General features: G+C 43.4%; 2 protein-coding genes and 2 non-coding genes across 6 annotated transcripts in view; 2 read left to right on the plus strand and 2 right to left on the minus strand.

The window, feature by feature from the left end:
- Window positions 1-10,005, plus strand: part of TEX2 (testis expressed 2) — a 123,890-nt gene extending 113,885 nt beyond the window's left edge. For 2 of the 3 annotated variants that reach the window (XM_032457075.1, XM_032457073.1), the window contains exons 9-12: window positions 2,578-2,703; window positions 4,141-4,350; window positions 6,631-6,751; window positions 8,393-10,005. In XM_032457075.1, the coding sequence (XP_032312966.1) occupies window positions 2,578-2,703; window positions 4,141-4,350; window positions 6,631-6,751; window positions 8,393-8,515 (580 nt within the window). In that variant the 3' untranslated portion in view covers window positions 8,516-10,005. The remainder of the gene's footprint in view (window positions 1-2,577; window positions 2,704-4,140; window positions 4,351-6,630; window positions 6,752-8,392) is intronic. The other variant, XM_032457076.1, reaches the window with a different exon arrangement.
- A 579-nt stretch (window positions 10,006-10,584) lies between these two features.
- On the plus strand, window positions 10,585-14,272 carry LOC116656760 (cytochrome c oxidase subunit 6B1-like). The gene is given in 2 exon segments (XM_032457077.1): window positions 10,585-13,472; window positions 13,475-14,272. Coding segments are annotated over 2 exon segments (258 nt in total). The 5' UTR covers window positions 10,585-13,333; the 3' UTR covers window positions 13,594-14,272.
- Window positions 10,636-10,768, minus strand: LOC116656903. Its single transcript, XR_004311910.1, has one exon. It is a non-coding gene; the product is annotated as a small nucleolar RNA SNORA76 (small nucleolar RNA).
- On the minus strand, window positions 10,963-11,030 carry LOC116656884. Its single transcript, XR_004311891.1, has one exon. It is a non-coding gene; the product is annotated as a small nucleolar RNA SNORD104 (small nucleolar RNA).
- Window positions 14,273-20,793: the final 6,521 nt, after the last annotated feature.

A 20,793-nucleotide genomic window follows, 5' to 3' on the forward strand; every position in this document is an offset into this window, starting at 1 on the left:
TCACCTCACTGGCCTGTTTAATTATGCATCCTTCACTTAAAAGCGTTTTTTTGGAGCTGCTTTTTAGAGTTGCCTCTGGAGTCTGTGACATTGTTTTAACTATTCTGAGTGACAGCAAATCATCTCGCTTTCTAGATGGATTAGATCTTTGAGAAATTGCCGTAAGTCATTCAGCAATGATGGTGGTAATATGAGGCTAAGAAACGTTTGATTTAAGACCTGAGTATCAGTGATAAAATAATCCACTTTTTCTTATGTGTCTGACTCCAAGCACATTTCCAGAAAGATTTTTAGCAGAGGCAGCAAAACTGGAATAAGCCTTTTCAGGTGGCACTTTGAAAGGATATCACACTCATCTGGAATTCTAAGGTGTGTTTCAAAGAAAATAGGTTTATCGCTTTCTAGCACATCTTATATAAGAATGTGCAGGGTGTCTTTCTCTGAAATTCATGCCGACATCATAAGGTTGAGATCACAAAATGCATGTCAGTTATCAAACTTGAATATAGCCAAACATTTCGTTACACTTTTAATTAGTAATTATTCGGTGCCTCATAATACAGCTTCCCAAGCAGAGAGCAGAGGTACCATTTGGTCAGAATCAGAACTTCATGTCATCTGAGCTGTTTTAACTGATGTAGCACTGTCTAAATTATTAACTTCAAGCCACGAAATTTGTCCTGTTCTCTGTCCTGCGGAGGATTAATTTGGGAACCCAAGAACTCACTGCAGTGCTCAGCCTTTGGCATCTTCTGCCCCAGGTCTGGAAGCTGCCAGATGACAGATACCAGTGGGGACTGGAGGGGGCAGTGGTTCTGCGGGGTTCACTGTGGTCCAAGATCTTGAGGTGGCCCTTTGTGCTGGGTAGATTCCTTTCCAGGCAGTGTTAGGTCTGAGCCGGGGCTCAGTCATTTTACTGATGGAAAAGTAAGATAGGTGTCCGAGATGGTCGTTTTATCTTTGGGGATTTATCTCCCTGACTTTCTTCATCCCAAGACCCAGTGTAGACTTTCTTGGGAATCATATCTTGCTCTGTACATTTTATATAAAAGGAGAGCTCTCTGAGTGCTGCCTAACCGTGGAAAGCTCTGAGATGGTTTTATGATCAGCGGATACACATGAGCATTTCCTGGATTAGCCAGGCCTCTGATGAAAGGAGGAAGAGTCAGGTGCTGTCCCCGTGGCTAGGGACAAGAGGCTTTTGTTTCTGCAGAGGGAGTTTCCTTTTAATGGTACACTCAAGCCTGTTGGCTCTAATGTTTCAGAGCCAGGGTTGAGGAGGATCCGGGTGTCCTTCCAGGGAGGACATTCTCGCGGTCCTCTTACAGCTGGGCTCCTGTTTCAGGGCGGAGATTTCAGTACCCACCGTCTCCCCAGTGCTGGGGCTTCTGCTGGGCTTTCTAGTCCACACTGGTGGGTGTGCTCTGCCCTTGGGTGCCCCTGACCCTTGTTGGCCAGGAGATGACTGCCCCCTGGACTTCTGGTGGTCCCAAGGACAGCATTTGAGGAAGACTCTAAAGGAGTACACCTGCAGGGAGATAGGACCTAAATTGTGCTGCCTTCCCCTGCCCTGGTGATTTTGTCCTTATCCAAAATACAAGGCCCACCCTCTGCTCAGTGACCATTGGTAGCTTAATAGTGTTCAGAGACTACTCTGTCCCTTGCTTATTTCATCCACATTGCCTCTAACCCTCAGAGATGGGCCCTGCCGCCTGTCTTTCTGAAGCAAAGCCACCATCCAGGGAGAGAGGTGCTTTTTGTGGGTCCAAAGCTCTACCAGGACCCCCCACAGTAGGGGGAACCTCGATCACTCACCACTGCTGGTGATCCAGCAACCCCCAGGCCTCTGGAAACTGAGGCTCCACCCTGGAAAGATTAATGAGGGACATTGTTTTCCAGTGAGGTTTTTTTATTCCTGCATTTTAAAAACAGTTTTAAATTTGTACTTCTCCAGAAAAGTTCCTGGGTTCTCAATGTCAGTTGCTCCCTAGAGTCCTTGAGATTTGTACCTTGTGGTGGTCTTTTTCTGTGACCTTCAGGAGCTGGAGCAGACATGGGGTAAGATACATAATTTCACTAGGAAGGAGTCTTGAACCAAAACTAACTTGGAGGTAACTTAGCCAGAAGGCATCATAGTTGTTGAACTCAGCTGGAGTCAGCGCACTTGCCTGAACATCCCTGTCATCAGTGAGGTGGTCATGTTGCCAACATGAGCTGTCACCTCACCCTGCAACCATCCTTCTTTCCACTCACCCTCCCATTGACCACGCTGCACTGTTGACGAAATCACTGCATTTTATGTGACTGCATCATGCTCCCACCACCTGTCTTTCTGACGCATGCGCGGAATCGAACCCTTCAGGCCCAAGTCCTCTGCGGTCCTGCCAGGGGGCTTGGTGCCAAAGAGTCTCCCGGGTAAATTGGGCCAGTCCGAGGACTCGGGTTGGGCCTCTTCTGCCAGGTGGGAGGTGGGTGGGAGAGAATGATGACAGATTGATGGCGGTGGAACGCGTGCTCTTCATAAGCAGAGCCGGGGCGCGGGGCGGGCAGGCTGCCTGGTGACTCCGCCCTGATCAGTTGCAGGCCCAGGGCGTTCTGTCTGGCCGACAGCGACGAGGAGTCCTCCAGTGCTGGCTCCTCCGACGAAGACGACGCGCCAGAGCCCAGCGCGGGAGACAAACCGCTTGTCCCAGGGGCCGAAGGGTGAGTGGACCCAGCTTCTGGGGTCTTCCGGGGTCAGGGCAGCAAGTTGGGACTGAGCCTTTTTTGCCTTTTCCTGTGATTTTTTTCCTCCTTCACACTGAGTGGATGGTTTTTGCATTAATAACTAAAAGCCAGTGGCTTAAAATTCCAGGCCCCAAAGCAAAAAGGCCAGTATAGCTTTCCTTAATTATGAAGGTCCAGATCAAAATGGTTTTCTCAGGCCACTGGAGTGGGTAATAGAGAACTGAAGGGCATGGTTATCTGAAGGAGCATGAATGACACAACACCTCCCCCTGGTGCTGGCGGGGCGCACTACTTGCTTGTTGAGCTTTCAGTTCCTCCACAGCTGAAACATTCAGGTGATTTCTTGGTGACTTTGGAAAACATGGCTTGCTTAGCTGATCTTTGGGATCATGAACTTCATTCCAGGGCTCCCTTTGCCTGTTGACTGGACTGTGGAGTGATCAAAGTGCTTAAGCAGCCTCTCTGTAAGGATCTTTTAATTATTTAAAGTGAATGAAGAAACTAAAATGATAAAGAAATGAGATGATTCAGAAGCATTTGTAAGAAAATATCAACCTATTCACTTTGAAATCCTACAGAAGCTGAGAAGAGAATCCAGACGTTTGAGGAGTTGGCACTAAAGTTTGTGTGTATTATTTAAACTCTACTCATCTTCTAAAGAATAATTGCTTTCCCTCACACACATACACATATTATTCCTGATACCCTGCAATGGTGGAGGATTTTAGGAAGCAAACATCTTCTCTTCTTAGGGCAGACCTGATACAGAAGCTTGCTTTCCTGGCCTGCTAGCATATCAGCTTGATGTAGCTTTTTTCTTTGGATGTTTCTAAGGCCTTTGACAAATAGTTGCTGCTCAAAGTTGGTGTGACACCATCTAAAAGGCAGTCAGTCAGTTCCTGTGTTTTGTGTCCCTGTGGGTGCAGCATGAGTTCTTATTTGCTATATAGAGATGGTGAGATTTCTCTAAGAGGACACTGAACTTATATTCAGTATTTGAAGGTTACAAAGGGGAACAGGTGAGATGCCCCTTCTGCTTACACTGTGAGAACTCGGTCTGACTCTCCGTCAAGACTCAGGCTCTGTCTGATGTCTACACCTTGTCTAAGTAATAGTTCTGAACTGAGGGTTATTTTGTTCCCCTCAGAGGACGTTTTGCAATGTCCAGAGACATTTTTTATTGTCATGACTGCAGAGGAGCGTGTTATTGACGTGTGGCAGGCGAAGGCGGGGGTGCTGCTAAACACTGTAGATGGGACAGTGCCCACAGCAGAGAATCACCCAGCCCAAAACATCAGTGGCGCTGCGGTTGAGAAACTCTGGTCTGCAGTAAGGTGAACACGGAGCCACCAAGTTTTTGCTTGGGAAGGAACAAAGTTCATACTAACACCTGTTTGTGTCTCTCATTTAAAGGTATGTTGGGGGTCATCGGACAAGTAAGATTATGAGGTTTGTTGATAAAATAACCAAGTCAAAATATTTCCAAAAAGCCACGGAGACAGAGTTCATTAAAAAGAAGATTGAAGAAGTTTCCAATACACCCCTGCTACTAACCGTGGAAGTTCAGGAATGTAGAGGAACCTTGGCGGTCAACATCCCACCTCCCCCGACAGACCGAATATGGTACGCAGAGGGCCCCTCAGGGACAGCCGGGGTTCCCCTTGTTGCGTGACCCTAAAAATCCCAGCCTGCTTACCCTTGACGTTGTGGAAAGTACCTTCCCTGGGCAGAAGGACTTGCAAACGTTTTTCGTGGAACCTTAATATTAGTTGTAAATCTAATTCTGCTTCCTTCTGTGAGTAGTTAATTCACATATTAAGACTCATCTCCACACGCTTGGGAGAGTTAAGGTTAGTAGGTAAAGTTTGTGGGATGAGCTGTTTCTATTCTTGGTCTTCCTCGTCTCTCAAGTCAACCCTTCCCACCAGTAGGAAAAACTGTCACTTGTTAGGGCTCTTAACTCTCTGCCTGGCCTGGGGGGTAACTGCTTCACCTGGTCAGTCCTCAAAGCATCCTGGGGAGACAAGGCCAACCTTATGCCTGCATTACAGGCAGGGATCACACATCCAGCAGAATCCTGGGTGGTTAGGGAAGGCCCCCCTAGGTCAGACCTGGCTGTTAAGGATGCAGGAGCGTGTGTGCTTGGTAGTTGTGGCAGAAGATCTACCTAAAGAGTTGTCATTTAAATGAACCAGTGGGTCTTAACCCCACCTCATACCATAGTCACCTGGGGACTTGTTAAAGCTGTGCCCAGCCTGTCCCCCAGGATTCAGGGGCTGGGGAACTAAGCCAAGATTGAGAATCACTGAAGTAAATTACTCGTGGGTCCAGCAGAAGAAAATCACTGTCTGTAAATTTCAATTTCAATTTTAAATTGACATTCCAAGTCCTATAAAATGTGCATAAGGATATACAGGGATTGCACCAAAGACCTCATTGTACCATAAACCACACTCATATGAAAAAGATAGTTCTGTTCTATCATAGAGTGAAACCAGCATGCTGGTCCACATCCTTAGTGATCAGAAGGGCTAGTAGGAATGTTCACAGAGGATTTTTTTAATTCACTGATCATTTAATGATGATAATTGTGTTTCCCAGGAAAAACTTTAAAATACCATTTTAGACTTTTTAAAGTAATATTTTTACTGGGAAAACAAAAGCCTATAGTCTTACCATCCTAAAATAACCACTGCTAATACCTCACTGTGTAGTTTTCCAAGCCTAATAAAAAACTTTTTTTTTAATATTGAGAGTTGATACAACAAGCTTTGACTTACCAGTTCCCAGGGCCACTGATCAGTAGGAGTTAAAGGCCTCTAGGATGGTGCTACCCATTGCATGCTTGAGTGCCTGACTGTTGTTATCGATCCACCAAGATAAGTGTAAATATCAAGAGTGTGGAGAAATATTTATAGCAATTTGCCATTTTAATTGTACAGGCATACCTCGTCTTACTATGCCTCACTTTATTGAACTTGTAAGATACTGTGTTTTTCACAAATTAAAGGTTTGTGGCAACTCTGCCTTGTCAGATGACGGTTAGCATTTTTTAAGCAATAAAGTATTTTTAAGTTGAGGTATGTATTTCTTGCACACTTAATAGACTACAGTGTAAATATAACGTTTAGATGCACCAGGAAACCAAAAAGTTCCTATGACTCATTTTATTGCAATATTAGTTTTATTGAGGGGGTCTGGAACAGAGCCCACAGTATCTCCAAGGTGTGCCTGGATTTTTCAAAACATTGGTCCATGATGGATTGAAGTTTTTAGATAGTTTGATAGCACACAGTCTCTTGTCTGGATATTTTTCTCACAATTCTGAGTGCCAGTCCACTCTACTGAGAAGCCATGATAATCATGATGTGGAATGTAGAATGAAAAAGCAGGTTACAGAATATTCTCTATTTATATACGCAAATTAGGAGTATGGAGGAAATTAACCCCACTTCTGTCAGTGGTCCTGTCTTGGTGAGATTCAGAGAGAGGCAGTGTCTTTTATTTTCTGCTTTATATGCTTGTATATTTTGGGTTTTGTAACAGACATATACTACTTTCATAAAAATAGAAACAGAAAAGATCCTTGCTATTTTAGGAAAAAAAAAAAAAAAAAAAAAAAAAAAACCAAAAAGCCCAGGTCATGGACTTTCCCAGTGGCGTTTCCTGGCTTTCTTAGTTTGTCAGAACTGTTCTCAAGTTATCACACCCCTCGGTCGAGGGACACAGGGAGTTCACAATTCATACTTGTTGCATTGAATTATCTTTTACAAGGAGTTTTCAGAAGAAGAGAACATGTAAGTAGTGATAAAGCCTCGTGTAAATGAGGAATGTTCGCTCTTGGTACTATTCTCTTCCTTTCTTTGCTTCTAAATGTGGTTATTACTTATCTTCTTTTAAAAGGTACGGTTTCCGGAAGCCACCATTTATAGAGCTGAAAGCTCGGCCAAAACTTGGAGAGAGAGAAGTGACTTTAGTTCATGTGACAGACTGGATAGAGAAGAAACTGGAGCAGGAGTTTCAGGTAAACCTGCAGTGTCATCCAGTGTTTCACGCTGAGTCTAAAAGCTCTGGGTAGAACAGAGGTTCTGAACTTCATGTGGGTCAGGGTTCACCTTTGAGAATCTGGCGAAAGCTATGGACTCTCATCCCAGGAAAGAACACATATGATCAAACAGGCGGAACACTTCAGGCACACCTTCAGAAAGTCTGAAACTCATCCACAGAACCCTGTCCAGTAGTCTTCAGAGGAAACCCAAAAGGTAGGGGTCAAAGAGCAAAATGACTGTCTTGTACCAGCAGGCCTGGCGAGGGTTCAGCCGTCCACCTGCTGGGGCCATCTTTGGACTTTTTGTTTGGGTGGAGTATGGAATTGGCCAGCTAGTAGCACCTGGCCAGCAGTCAGGGAAATCGCTCCTGCCTTCTGTGGTACCCACCTTGCTCAGTTTGTTCATTTCAGCATTCATGGAAACCATTCCATGTGCCACTACCACCTACTCTGGGAGTCCAAAGATGAATCAGGCCTGCCCCTCCCGTGCAGATCTTCTAGAGTAGTCTTGAAGTTGACTAAGCCAAAGCTCGTTCTCCAAGCCTGTCTTCTGCATTCTGCCACCAAAGGTAACAGCAGTGTAGCCGAGGCCCCGGAACGAGCTATTTCTGTCAAGTTTTCATTAGATATTTGAGGCACAGTTGTCTTTTAAAACTTTGAGTTAACAGTTTACTTTGTAATGAATTTCACCTTTTGAAGAAGGCCCCTATTATTTTTGCAGTGGTGTATTTTGAGTTATTGCCTTTAAAATTACATTTTTATTATTTAAAAGCTATGGGTTAAATATAACTAAAAACCCGTTTCTGGGAAGCTTAATCTTATCTCCAAAGGAAGAGTACTTTGAACCTAGTTAGGCTAAAGACAACCTCATGCCTTCAGTATTTTCCCTTTTGTCTTACCTCCCTAGGTCCTACATTAGGGATTTGAGTGGGTCATCTCTTTCAGGGGCATAGGGGTCGTCTCTTTTAGGGGGCAGACTTTGGGGCCTGGTATTTTTGAGGCAAGTTGGGAAGTTGAAGGCTAACTGCTTGCATTTCTCCCATAGCCACCTGTTTTGTTTTTGCTTTGGTAAGAAAGCACAGCTGAAGTTGAATACATAGCTAAAATTCACTTACATAAATCAGTTTATAAACAGATAGGTAAAGCACCATTCGTATCAATTACAGATTGTCCTTCAGGTCTTCACTGTAGTGAGATTTCTTTCACATGTAGCTCTGTCTGATTCTGGTTTAAAAAAAAAAAAAGCTTGCATTTTGTTGCTAGGATTTAAATGGATAAATTCACTTGGAATATGTGCTTTGGATATAATTTGGAAATACTGTGAGCAGCTTACGCCAATTCTCTTAGAATAATGTTACTTATCATGAGTAATTTTATTATATGTACATGAAATCAAAGGCTCCTTCTGCCTGAGCGTATTGTGTTCTTGTGTTCACATACTGGTGTGAGTCCTCCACACTAAATACTGTTGAGGAATCAGTTTGAAACATGTAGGAAAAGTTGTTTCATGTTATTTTAAAAACTTGCCTAGAGCCTAAAATTACAGTCAGAACAGAGGAGGGCAACAGCCTGAGAAAACAGAGCATTCTTCCACATGGCTGTTCTTTCCCTCCACAGAAAGTTTTTGTCATGCCAAACATGGACGATGTTTATATCCCTATAATGCACTCAGCCATGGATCCTCGCTCCGCATCCAGCCTCCTGAAGGACCCACCTGTGGAGGCTGCGGACCAGCTGTGATAGGTGCAGGTCTGGTGTTCCCAGTATTAGGAAATGGAGCTCAAGGTTTGGGGTTCTCGGCTACCATCTGGGCTGTGGCACTGGCCTTCCCTGGTGTCACAGCTTCTGCCCTCTGCCTGCCCGGGCCCAGTCCACCGTCAAGTGTCCAGACTGCCTGCTGCAAAGCTCTGACTCGGCAAAGGAAACTGGAAGAATCATCAGTGGATCCAGAGATTACAGGTGACTCACACCATGGCTTTTCTACCAGTTTTTTTGTGGCAGCAAAAGAGCACATGAAGAGCAAAGCTGCACAACTGAAAGGCTTCCCCTTGCCTCCTGACGCCTCCAAAGCTTTTCCTAAAGCAGCCAGTGCAGTGGAATGTTCTCTCACTTATAGCCTGTGACGCAGCCCTCCACGTGCAGAGAATGTCACTGTGGTTACCTGTGTGGAGGGTGGGAATGGAATTTTGTGAACTGTTCCTTTGGTGATAGACATATACATAGCAACCTACTCTTAGTAAATCGTGCGTTTTGGAAGCAACTAGCCATAGAACATACACTCGAACACTGTCAGCTGGGGCGGGGAACAGTGGGATTCATGTGAACACTGGGCAAAGCCATGAGATCAAACCATCCTCTGCCTTTTACCAATGAGCTAAATCACCTGGTTTCTAACTTATCTCAAATGTTTTCCTGAGACAAGTGTATGTGAAAATGTCAAACACTGCACATGACTGGAGTGGGGCCAGAAAACCAGAGCCACTGTTTTTTTCCAGCTGGCACCTCCTGTGTGCTCTGGAAAGCTTTATGTAGGCATCTTAAATGCTTTGTTAACTGGTTTGGGATGTTTTGCAAATTTCCTTTTCTGATGGCCAAAATGGAGAACTGCTCTTTAACATCTTGAGTCTAGACCAAAACTTTGCCCAACATCAAACACTACAGATCTCAAAATTAATGTGACACTTAACATTGCCAACTTTATTTTGTGCATTTGTGTCAGAATATTTAGTTTACAAGTTTCAAGTCTCCCTCAAATTGCATAATTTGCTTTGAGAAGTACACTTAAAATACAATTTTTAAAAATTAAAACTGCGTTCAACAAACTTTATCTTGGGTAACTTTGGACAACTTACATCTGTGGACAAAGCTAAGTTTTTTAAACAGCACCTTGCCTGAACATGACTTTAAAGAAGTTAATATATTGAAAAAATATTTGAACCCTTACTTGATTACTTTAATTGAACCATTAAAATATGACTTAAATTATTGGACCATTCCAGTTGGTGTACTGTTCTAATTTCTCATTGTGTAGGCCAATTTGCCTGTCAGCCCGCATGTCTTGTTAATTGGTCTTACTTTTGTGCAATAACTAAAGGCAAAGGACTAGATGCACTACTGTGTAGCGATTACACGACTGTATCCTGTTGCACTTAATCAAATAGTATGTGGGGATTTACAATCTTTACAAGCTTGCATTGTTTCACAAAATAAAGATCTCATGTCAAATACTAGGTAAGCATCTAAGTTATTTGTACTTAATCCTGCTTAGATAACAGGGACAGAATAAACTCGGTACAGGGCGCCTGGGCCCTCAGCTGCCAATAGCAGCCTGTTTCTTCGGTGATCACTGTACCTGTCCTAAGGGTCCAAGGTAGTCCTCACCACACTGAAATATAAAGTAGGCACTATTATCCTCAGTTCATATTTTAAGAAGTTCTGCTCCTGAGCTGGAATTTATACCAATCACCTACTAATTTTAACTCAGGGTCCCCTCCCGTTACTGACACCAAAGCAGTTAAGACATGGTGCTTGTGAATACTTCGCCCTTCGGCACATTTCACCTAAGCCCGAGAGATCGCTATCGCCTAGATCTGGACTATGGAGTGATTGTGCGTTTCTTTAGTGCCTATGTTGTGCCCCGCAATGCACATCTAACTCACCTTCACAAAACCCTGCTGTGAGCTATCTGGGGCACATCTAAAGCAGCAGTTGGCCCTAAATGTAGGCCACAGTCGGATTCTCATCTCTCCTCCCTGAGGACACCATCCACGCCGCAGCTAACTGAACGACGTCTCCCGTAGGTTTTTAACCCTCGTTTTGGGGGCTCTTTACAGGCCCCCACGCCCAACAGTTCGGTGACGCCGTGTGGCTCGCGGTTAAAAGGGCCGCCGCTGCGGGGGCAGACGGCCCCAGTTATGCGCGAGCGCGTGCTCTGGCGCTGCAGCCTGACCCCCGGCGCCACGCGCAGGCGCGGCGAGGGCTCAAAGGCAGCGCATCGCGACAAAGAACACAAGATACTAGCGCTGGGGTCAAACCGTTTTATTTAGATTCGGAGGAGGGTCGAAGGGCTGGAAGAACAAGTAGATCTGACGTCCTCGTCCGGCCCGGATCTGCAAGAACGAAAGCAGTGGATTGTAAGTGTGCCCGCAGGACCGCTCCCTTCCCACCGCCGCCGCCGCTGCAGCCAGGCTCAGACTCTAGTTCGCATCACCCTCGTCAGCAGTCTAACACGTGCTTTATTAGATGTCATCACCGCTGGCCACCCGTCCTCCGCTCGGCTCCCAGGTCCCAAGTCCCGGGACAGATTAACTCACCTCTCCAGCTTCACACTCGCTGAAAGGAAAGGGAACGGGTCCGGCTTCTCCTTAAAGTAGCCGACCGGAGGTGGTTGGGCGGGCTTTACCGCTATTAGCCAGTAGCAGGCCAGATTGTCGGTCACGTGACTTTAAACTGGCCTAATGATTGGCCATACTCTCTGAGTCCTCCACAGTATAGAATGGTTACACGCCAACCATAGAGATGGGCTTCCAGGAACGACTGAGAGTCGCGCAGTGTCTTAAATTCTGGTTTCCTTCCCCACGTACGTCGTCAGCTTATAATTAGTTCATCTCACTGTAGTACAAAACCTCGAAACTTTAGAAACCACAGGACGCAGGTAATGCCTAGCCTGCTTGAGATATTCTGTGCTAGGAGCTAGGCTAGGAGCTGAGGAAATAAAGGTGTTAAACTAGCTTTGCCCCTGAATTTAACGTAGACTATACCGGTAGAAAAAGCTTGTGTTTGAAAGCGCGCTGATGTGCAACCAAAAGCTGCCTTTGTGATGAATTCGCCTCGTGACCTTGATCACTTAGCCTTTCTGAGCCTCAATTTGTGAAAAACAGGAAAATCAAAAAAGTAAGTGTTGTAAGGAGTAAATGAATTAATGTCAACCGCCTGGCACATTCTGAGTAGTAAACAAATGTTTGTTTTTAAAGGATTGGTATGACGTGGAAGACTTATGTGACTGCTATACTGTAATAAATGCTAAAATAGAGCTATAAGCAAACTACTTTGGAAGCCCAAAGGAGAGAAGGCCTAACTTTGGGAAAGATGAAAGTACTTCTAAGTATTGAGCTTATGTAGTGATCCAGGCCTATTTCTCACAAGTGGGCAGCAAGAATATTCCCCTGCCCGCTGGGTTCGATTTACTGGGAGAGGAAACAGAAAACAGACCAGCACAATATCTGGTTATCTTTACGTCCTTTGCATGTTTTTCGTGGGAATTCTTTTCCTTTTTTTCTCTTAACTTTTAATAAGGAAAGTATATTGTTTGTTTTGTAATAATGAAAGCATTTCAGCCTGAGTTTGTAGTTGAATAAGATTCTTACCTTCCTTATTTTCTACACAGTCTTTATTTAAATTTAGAAATTCCTCCTTGATCCAAAACAGTAATTATTTTGGCAAGTGTTTTGTAACCTCTATATTGACTTTAAAAAAGAACAAAAGGCATAGCATAAGAGCTGTGCACTGAGTGTATTCAGTGTCTTACTGAGAAATATAGCATGAAACACAGCCCTCAGACAGCTCTGAGAAGAGGTGAACTGAAGGAGATAACTGAGGGGCCAGGATATATGTGATTTTTTTTTCCCCTGGGATAAAAACATGTAGTCAAACATCAAGGATGATTGCTAATCACAAAGAGCAGATATCTCAAGGCACACTGTGAGTGACTGCAGTGGCTCATAGCTTGATCCTTGCAGAACTGGAATGGCAGGTAACATTTTTTTTCTTTACAATGATTATTTTTGTTACTGTTTAAACTTCTCTTTTTAATTTTGAAATTTATGACATTGTGGTAGTTTCTACACTGGGAAATGAATTAATGTTTTCTTTGTGGTCTAGAATATGATCTGCTTTTATGAATGTTCCACAGATTCGTGAAATGAAGATGTTTGCACTATCAAGTGCAGATATTGACATGAAATGTTTATTAATTCAACCTTAGTTGTAATTATATTGTCCACATCTCTGTGTATTTTATACTTGATTGGGAGTGTATGTACTGTCATTGATTAATAGTGATATGTTAAGATTGTGCTTCAAATACCAAAAGCAGGCAAGGATGTAAAGCAACAAGAACTTCATTACTGTTTGGGAATGCAAAATAGTACAACCATTTTGGAAAAGAGGCTGGACAGTGTCTTGTAAAGTTAAACATACAGTTACCAAATGATATGACCCAGCAATCAGTCCCTGGGTATTTACCCAAGAGAATGAAAATTTATGTTCATACAGAATCCTATACATGAGTGTTTATAACATTATTCATAATTGCCTAAAACTAGAACCACCTAAAAGCCCTCAGTGGGTGAATGGGTGAATGGTAAGCAGTTGAGATACTGCCATACAACGGAGTGCTACTCAGCAATAAAATAGAATGAACTATGGGTACATGGTGCACTATGAAGAATCTCAGAGGCGGGAAAGGAGCCATTTTCAAAAGCCACGATGGATTCGTGTCTTTGCTGAAGGTTACACTGAGCTTCCAGCAGCTTAGGGGTGTCTTTAGGGGTCAGCACTATGGCAGAAGGCATCAAGACCAAAATCAGGAACTCCCAGACTGCCCGCTTTGACAGCTGCTTCCTCAACCAGAACCAGACCAGGAACTGCTGGCAGAACTACCTGGACTCCCACCACTGTGAGAAGGCAGTGACTGCTAAGAGGGGGATGTCTCCGTGTGCTAATGGTACCCGTGTATGCACAGGTTCCTCTGCCCCATGTCCTGGGTATCAGCCTGGGATGACCGCCCGGTAGAAGGTACATTTCCTGAAAAGATCTGAACTGGCTCCACCCCACCTCCTCTCCCTTTGTCCTTCTCCCTGGGGTGGTGAAGGGGAACTTGGGTACACGGTGATCCCCACCCTGGGATCCTGAATCATGGCTTAACTAATAATAAATACTCATTGGAAGAACAAAGGCTGTGTATGTGTAAAAGAGTTGGGTGATCAGGCTGGAAGCTGGGATGGAATTAGTGCCTTGACCAGTAAGAAGGACTAAATTCAGGGTGGGTTTTTTTCTTTTTCTTAATTTTTCTTTTAATAAGCTTTGACTACCTCTTTTTTACCAGACAACAGAGTGAGTGATTATACAAAATAACCTCAAGTTCCTGTGTGTGCTAAAATTTATCTGTATGTTCTCCTTTATTATCTGTACAATTTTGAAAAACATGTTTTGAACCACATGAAAATAGTATAATAAAAACTCTTATGTACCCATAAAAAAAGATGCTATGATTCCATTTATATGACATTCTTGAAAAGACAAAACTATAAGAATAGAGAATAGATCAAAGAGCTTTCAGGCAATTCAGGGTGTGGAGAGCATTTGACTACAAACAGCAGCAAAAAGGCATTTTTTAGGGTGAGAGAAGTTTTCTGTGTCTTGATTGTGGTAGTGGCTACATGACTATGCAGAAGATTTCATTTTAATGTATTAAGTTTTTTGACAAAAAATTAAAGTTAAAAAATACACTTCAGTCATTTTCCTTGATTGTTTCTATTAGTATTTGTGCATTTTGAGGCTATGCTGTTTATTCTTATTATGGTTTATAGCTGACAATACTTCCATCAAGGCTTACATAGATAGATCTATGTATAAAATAACACTCTAAGCTATTTGTGTCTTTCCCTGAGTTCTGATTTATCTTCCATTAGCATTACTACTCATGTCTCTTTTTGTTTGTGTTTGTCTGATATAACTGCCTGTCCATTTATTTTTTTGTATCTTTTTTTACTTGTAAAATTATTTATTTATTTGTTTGTTTTGATTTACCATGTTATATTAATTTCTGGTGTACAGCATAGCATCCGTTTATTTTTTTAACCTTTCCATATTATTTTGTTTTTAGTGCACCCTTTATATGAAGCATATGATTGGATTATAGTGTTTATCCTAATGTGACAGTATTTGCCTTTTAAAAATTCACTTAAAGATACATGCACCCCAATGTTCATAACAGACTGTTTACAGTAGCTAAGACACAGCTAACCCAAGTGCCCAACAGACAAATTGCTTAGAAGATGTTGTGTGTGTGTATACACAAACACACACACACACACAAACACAATACAGCCATAAAAAAAGAATGAAATATTGCCATTTGCAGCAACATGGATGGACCAAAAGAATATTATACTTAGTGAAATACATCAAAGACAAAGACTATATGATGTGGCTTATATGTGGAATCTAAAAAATTATACAAATGAATGTATATACAAAACAGAAACAGACTCACAGACATAGAGAACAAACTTATGGTTACCAAAGAGGAAGGGACAAATTAGGAGTATGGGATTAACAGATACAAACTACTACACATAAAATAGATAAGCAACAAGGATTTATTGTATAGCATAGAAAACTATACCCAATATCTTGTAATAACCTGTAATGGAATATAATCGTCAAAAAAAACAAATCACTATGCTCTACACTTGAAACTAATAACAATAGTGTAAATCAACTATACTTTAATTTTTTTTAATTCTTTTTAAATTTTGATTTTGAAATATCTGCATACAAAGAGTACATATAAACTATATGTGTGATTTGGAGATTATTAATAAATTGAATATTCATATACTCACCACTTAGTTTAAGAGAAATGACATCATCAGTAACTTTGAAGCTCGCTTTTTGCCCCTTCTGATTGCTTTTCCCTCCCTCACTCTCAGAGAAATCTTGTACTGAATTTTGAGTTTGTCTGGTTTTTCCTTTTTTTTATACTTTTGCTTCACACATTTGTATGTTATTTAGTTTTGCCTGACTTTGAACTTTATAGGAATAGAATATACTGTGTATATTCTTCTGTGACTTACTCTTTGTATTGCTTAATATTGGTGTTGTTCAAGTTGTGTGTAATGCAACTGGGTTCACTGCTGTGTAGCATCCCAGGACACAATTACACTGCAGTTTATACATCTCTTAGGTTAGATGTTTACAATATCTTCTAGCTTTTAATATTTCAAACAAAGCTGCTCTGAACCTTTTTGTGTGTATGCAAAAGTTCCTTTGGGGTATGTACACAGACGCACAATTGCTGGGTAGGCCCATTTCCAACTTTCTAGATAATACCAATTATTTCGCAAAGTGGTTGCTGTAATTTGCACTCCCACATTGGCCTACATTCTCACCAATTCTTGATATTGCCAGACTTTTTATATGTTTGCACTATGGTGAGTGTAAAATAATCTCTTTATCATTGGCCATGGGCCAGGTACAGTCACATGTCTTGTCGATTTAGGCCTCTTAGAAATGCTGAATCAGCATTTTAATCAGGGTTTATTGGCTGTAAGTGATGGAAACTCAACTCAAACTAGCTTGAGTAAATAGGGGAAGGTTTGGTTAAATTGGGGAAGGAGAGCAAGTATTTTAAGAGGAAGGACGTGGAAGTTGCCAGGCCTCTTCCAAGCTGATCTCAAGCCAACTAGAATCAGAACCCAAGCTTGTCCAGGGCTCCTTGACTGCACTGGTGCTTCTTTTTACTTGTCAACCTTTTTCTTTTGTATTGGCTTTCTTTACAGAATGGAGACAGCTCCTGGGCCTCATACCTCCTAGCTTTGCCAGTAGAAAGGAAAGGAGTCTCTTTTTGTGACTCTAGTTGGAGCCAGATTGGGTATAAGCCTACCCATGGGTCAAGTAAAGGTGGTCACGTGGGTAGCTGTTTTGGCCAACTGTTATTGTGTAACAAACCAGTCCACAACTTAGCGGTTTAAAACAGTAGCCATTTTATTATTTCTCACAGTTCTATGGGTTAACTAGACTTATTATCCAAAAACTGGGTTTGCCTCTTGGTGGGTGTCAAACCAAAAGACAAAACCAAGCCAAAGATCGGGAGGATTTATTACTTCAGCAAGTAAGGGGAACACCTGGCATCGTACGCAAAGCAGTGTCTCCCAGAACAGCAAAGTTGGGGAAGTTTTAAGCAAAGGGATACCCATATTCGGGAAGGGGCTTGAGTAGAGGAGAACTCAGCATAGAACTGGGGTAAAGTTTGACAGAGTCCGGGCTGTAGTTGATTGAAGTCACGATGACCAGAAAAGATCAACATCATTCCTTAGGTACCGAATCAGTCTGGGATCTTAGCTTTAACCACCGCCCTCCCCCCTGGGCGGGGCCCTTAGTTTGGGCCGAACTCAAAGACACAGATCAGGTTGTTACGTATGTCCCCTGAGGAGGAGCTAGGACTCTATTATTGCTGAACTATTGTTTCTTTCTATTGCTTTTCCTTTGTTCCTTCCTTCCCTCACTTCCCTTAAAATCATTCATTACTGAGACTTGTTCAAGGGCAAGCATCGTGGCCACGCTTAGATCACAGAATGACTCAGGCCAGTTCTCTTACATCAAGAAAGCTATGCCTGGTTCTCTTTCTCTGGAGACCCCCTATCCTATCTGCTTACAGTCTCAGCTAAGAGGGTCTTCTGTTCCATGTGGTGTTGACTGAGGTCACCGTGGGGCTTGGCTGGGCTGGAACATCCAAAATAGCTCACCTAGATGGCAAGCAGCTGGTGCTGGCTGGCAGCTGGGAGCTGTTGATTAGAACAACCCCATTCTCCATGTGGTCTGTATGTGGCTTGGGCTTCTGCCAACAAGGTGGCTTGGTTCCAAGAGGGAGCATACGAGAGAGTATGGTAAGAGGAAGGAAATGGAAGTTGCCAGGCCTCCTAACCATGGGCTGGGAAGTCTCAGAATGTCATATCTGGTCAAAGCCAGTCACAGGGCCAGTGCAAAGGGAAGAGAAATAGCTCTCCCTTTTGATGGGAAGAGCAGCATGTGCATATACGGGGGGAAAATATTGTTTGGGGCCATCTTTGGAAACTCGCTACCACAGTAGATTAAAATGATTGGCTTCGCCTGGGCAGGTGCACATTAGGGGAGCGTCAACGCCACCTAGCATGACTGCCCCTCTTACAAGGTTGGCCCTGATTCCTGCTCGCTTGCTCCCTCTGGGGTCTGGCAGTGATAACAGCTGAAACCAAGCAGGTCCCAGGAATTAGGGAAGTGAAAGAATGCAGAAACAGGAAAAGCAGTTAAACAAGAAGAATAAACAATTAAAAAAAAAAAATCAGGGATAAAACAGAGTCCTGGTTCCTCTTTGGGGGATACACATGACAATCTGACACATATCTTTGAGTTGTTCTACAGGAACTAAGGTCTCCCCACCTACACCCAGGTGGAGGATGGTGACTACATGCAGAACACAGGCAGGTAGACCCCAGATGGATGATTAAGATTCCTTCAACTTCACCCTACCTCACCGCCAACCAATCAGGAGAAAGTCATGCCCCCTGCAGCCCTCTCCCCAAATGTTGCCTTTAAAAACCCTTCCCTGACAGCCATCGAGGAGTTCGTGTCTTTTGAGCATGAGCCACCCATACTCCTTGCTTGGCGCCCTGCAGGTAACACTGTGCTTTCCTTCACCACAACCCCGTATCAGTAAATTGGCTTTGCACCAGAGCGGTCAGCGAACCCAGGTTCAGCTCGGTAACAGTCCCTTGAACACAGTAAACATTTGACAACCTGTTGTTGAATTCCTTCTTCTGAATCTTCTTGCTTCTGTAACTGCACTGGTCAGATGTTTTCTATTCTGCCTTGACAAGAAGGTCTCTGGTATTAGCCCTGGTCCCTCCTTCCTTTTCTTGCTGTCGATTAAGACCTAAACACACCCTTGTTAACAGTCTCATCATGTCTCTCCAGTGCCTGTCTTTTGCCCTAACGCTCCTGAAAGGTAACTTCAGTCCTGCCTCACTCTGCTGCCTGCCAGAGAAAGCCCAGCCTGACTCCAGCGCCCCCACACGCCGGCCCACCCTGCCTGCCTGCCTGCGTGCATGCCTCATCTCCGCCTGCTCCTCCATGCACAAGCCCAGCACGAGCTAACTGATGAGTCTGCTGGGGCTTCCACAGTGCTTTCCTTTCTCCCTAGAATATCCTTCTCCCTGTCAGCTCTGACTAAAGGCCCAGCCCAGATACCACTTCTTCCATGAAGCCCTCCCTGCTCTACCCATCCCACTCCCTTCCTTCCGCCAGACCCATCTCTCTCTTGAACACCATACTTCTGTTTCTGACTTTATTCTCACCTTCTTTCACTTTTCATAGTTGGCCCTGTACATTGGTTCCCTCTGCACATGTCCTACCACCTTTGGTATCAATCCTTTGCACTCAGAAGCCCTCGATGATACTTGTTAAAAGAATGAACGAATATATGAATGAATGAATGGTAGCCATCCGTGTAGAGGTCAGAGAGGAGGTCATCGGCAAAATGAAGCTGATGAAATTTCAGCTGAAGTGTCTTTCTGCTCTAAAATTTGGTTATGTCTGTGAATGAGCTCTTAGGAAGAAGGGAGAGAGAGAACAGGTAAGATTTATATCTTGAGCCTTAAGAAACCCAGTCTGCAAGGGGGAGAAAGCAGAGAGACAGGAGGAAAGCCAGAAAGTGGTAATACCCAAGGAGGAGAAATTCAAGAGAAAAAGAACTGTTCACCTACCTGAACTGAAGAATGGCCCGGGGTCAAAAGTGAAGGAAACCCACCGGGATTTTACAGGAGGAAGAACATTTATGAGCTGCTTGAGAGAAGTTCCCAGAGCACTGTGTGGAAATAAGCCAGACCCCAGGGGATGAGGAGGGACTGGCCAGTGAGGAAGTGGAGTTACTGTGAGAGGTCGGCCATTTCCACATTGGCACCGAGCTAGCCCTTTGATAATATGAGTCTACGACAAGCTGGTGCCGTTATGGTGGTGTATAGACTTGGCACAGATAGGTGTAAAATACAGCAACTCAGACTGAACTTCCTCCCAGAGCAGAAACCCCAGGGGAAAGAAAACTCACTCTTCTCTCCCAGACGGCTGCTCTGTTCTTTTTGTCGGTGGTTCTTTCGCACAGCCAACCCCCAGGTGAGATAAGGAGACTTAACGTTTTATTTGAAGTAATGCCCCTTATCACTACATGGTGGTTAACAGTATTCCAGGGATAGGCCAATCTGGGCTCCTGCCTCACTACATTTCCAGGTCACATAGTGGTACCTTGTCATCATGCTGGCGGAGGGGAAAGAGTAACTACAGGCTAGTGGTGGAATGTGTTGTAGCATCTGTAGTTGCTTTGACAAACTCTTAAGTTACATAGACAGAGTTCTAATCCAGGTTGTGCCTCTTACGAGGTATAAGTTACCTGCCTAGCTATTAACCTTTTAAAATTTCAGTGTGTCATCTGTAAAATGGGGCTGAGAACACCTAGCTCACAGAACTGCTGTGCGGATGACGTGATGGGCCTTTGAAATGTGCGTTTGCACTTTTCCAAACAATAGCCAATAGCCAATAAATCTTAACTGGGATAAGAAACAATCGTTTTTGCAGGACAAGAAAGTGTGCAGTAGGTTGGCTTCCGTGCTAAAGAGAAGTTCTTCAGAGAGAGTGTCACAATCTTTTCAAATCCAGTCATCCGAGAACAGGAAGAAAATTCTATTTACCTAAGAACCAAAGTGCTCATGGCAACAGTGGCTTTTAAAAATTTTTTTTCCCTTAAAAAATTAGGATGTGAAGGAGATAAACATTTAGCTTGCTACCAGAGACTCTTGCTTCCTCGTTTTACTTATTTCTTAACTACCCCCTACATGAGCTGTAAGTTCAAGTGTGTTTGGGAGCAGCCGCTGCAGCAGCAGATCACAAAAAAGAAGTCAAAACGGACTTACTGGTTAAAGACACTGTCCTTTGAGACAGTACAGGAGCTTTCAGCCATGACCTCCCCTTCTGGTTTTACCAGCTTTTCCTTTCAAGTCTCCTTCAAATGGAACTACCCTCTCACTAAATAGCCATCTGCAAACCAAGCTCACAATCATTTTTAAATGAAATTTTGAAGGGTTTTTAGACAGAATTGAGACAGGCACAGACTTTGGAAGGCTGGATCATAATCTCTTCCACTAGAGGGCGACATTTGCTTAAATAAATAAAGGGGATTAATGGCCACAGGGATTAACACCGGACAT

This window comes from Camelus ferus, chromosome 16, assembly GCF_009834535.1.
Source record: "Camelus ferus isolate YT-003-E chromosome 16, BCGSAC_Cfer_1.0, whole genome shotgun sequence".
NCBI lineage: Eukaryota > Metazoa > Chordata > Mammalia > Artiodactyla > Camelidae > Camelus > Camelus ferus.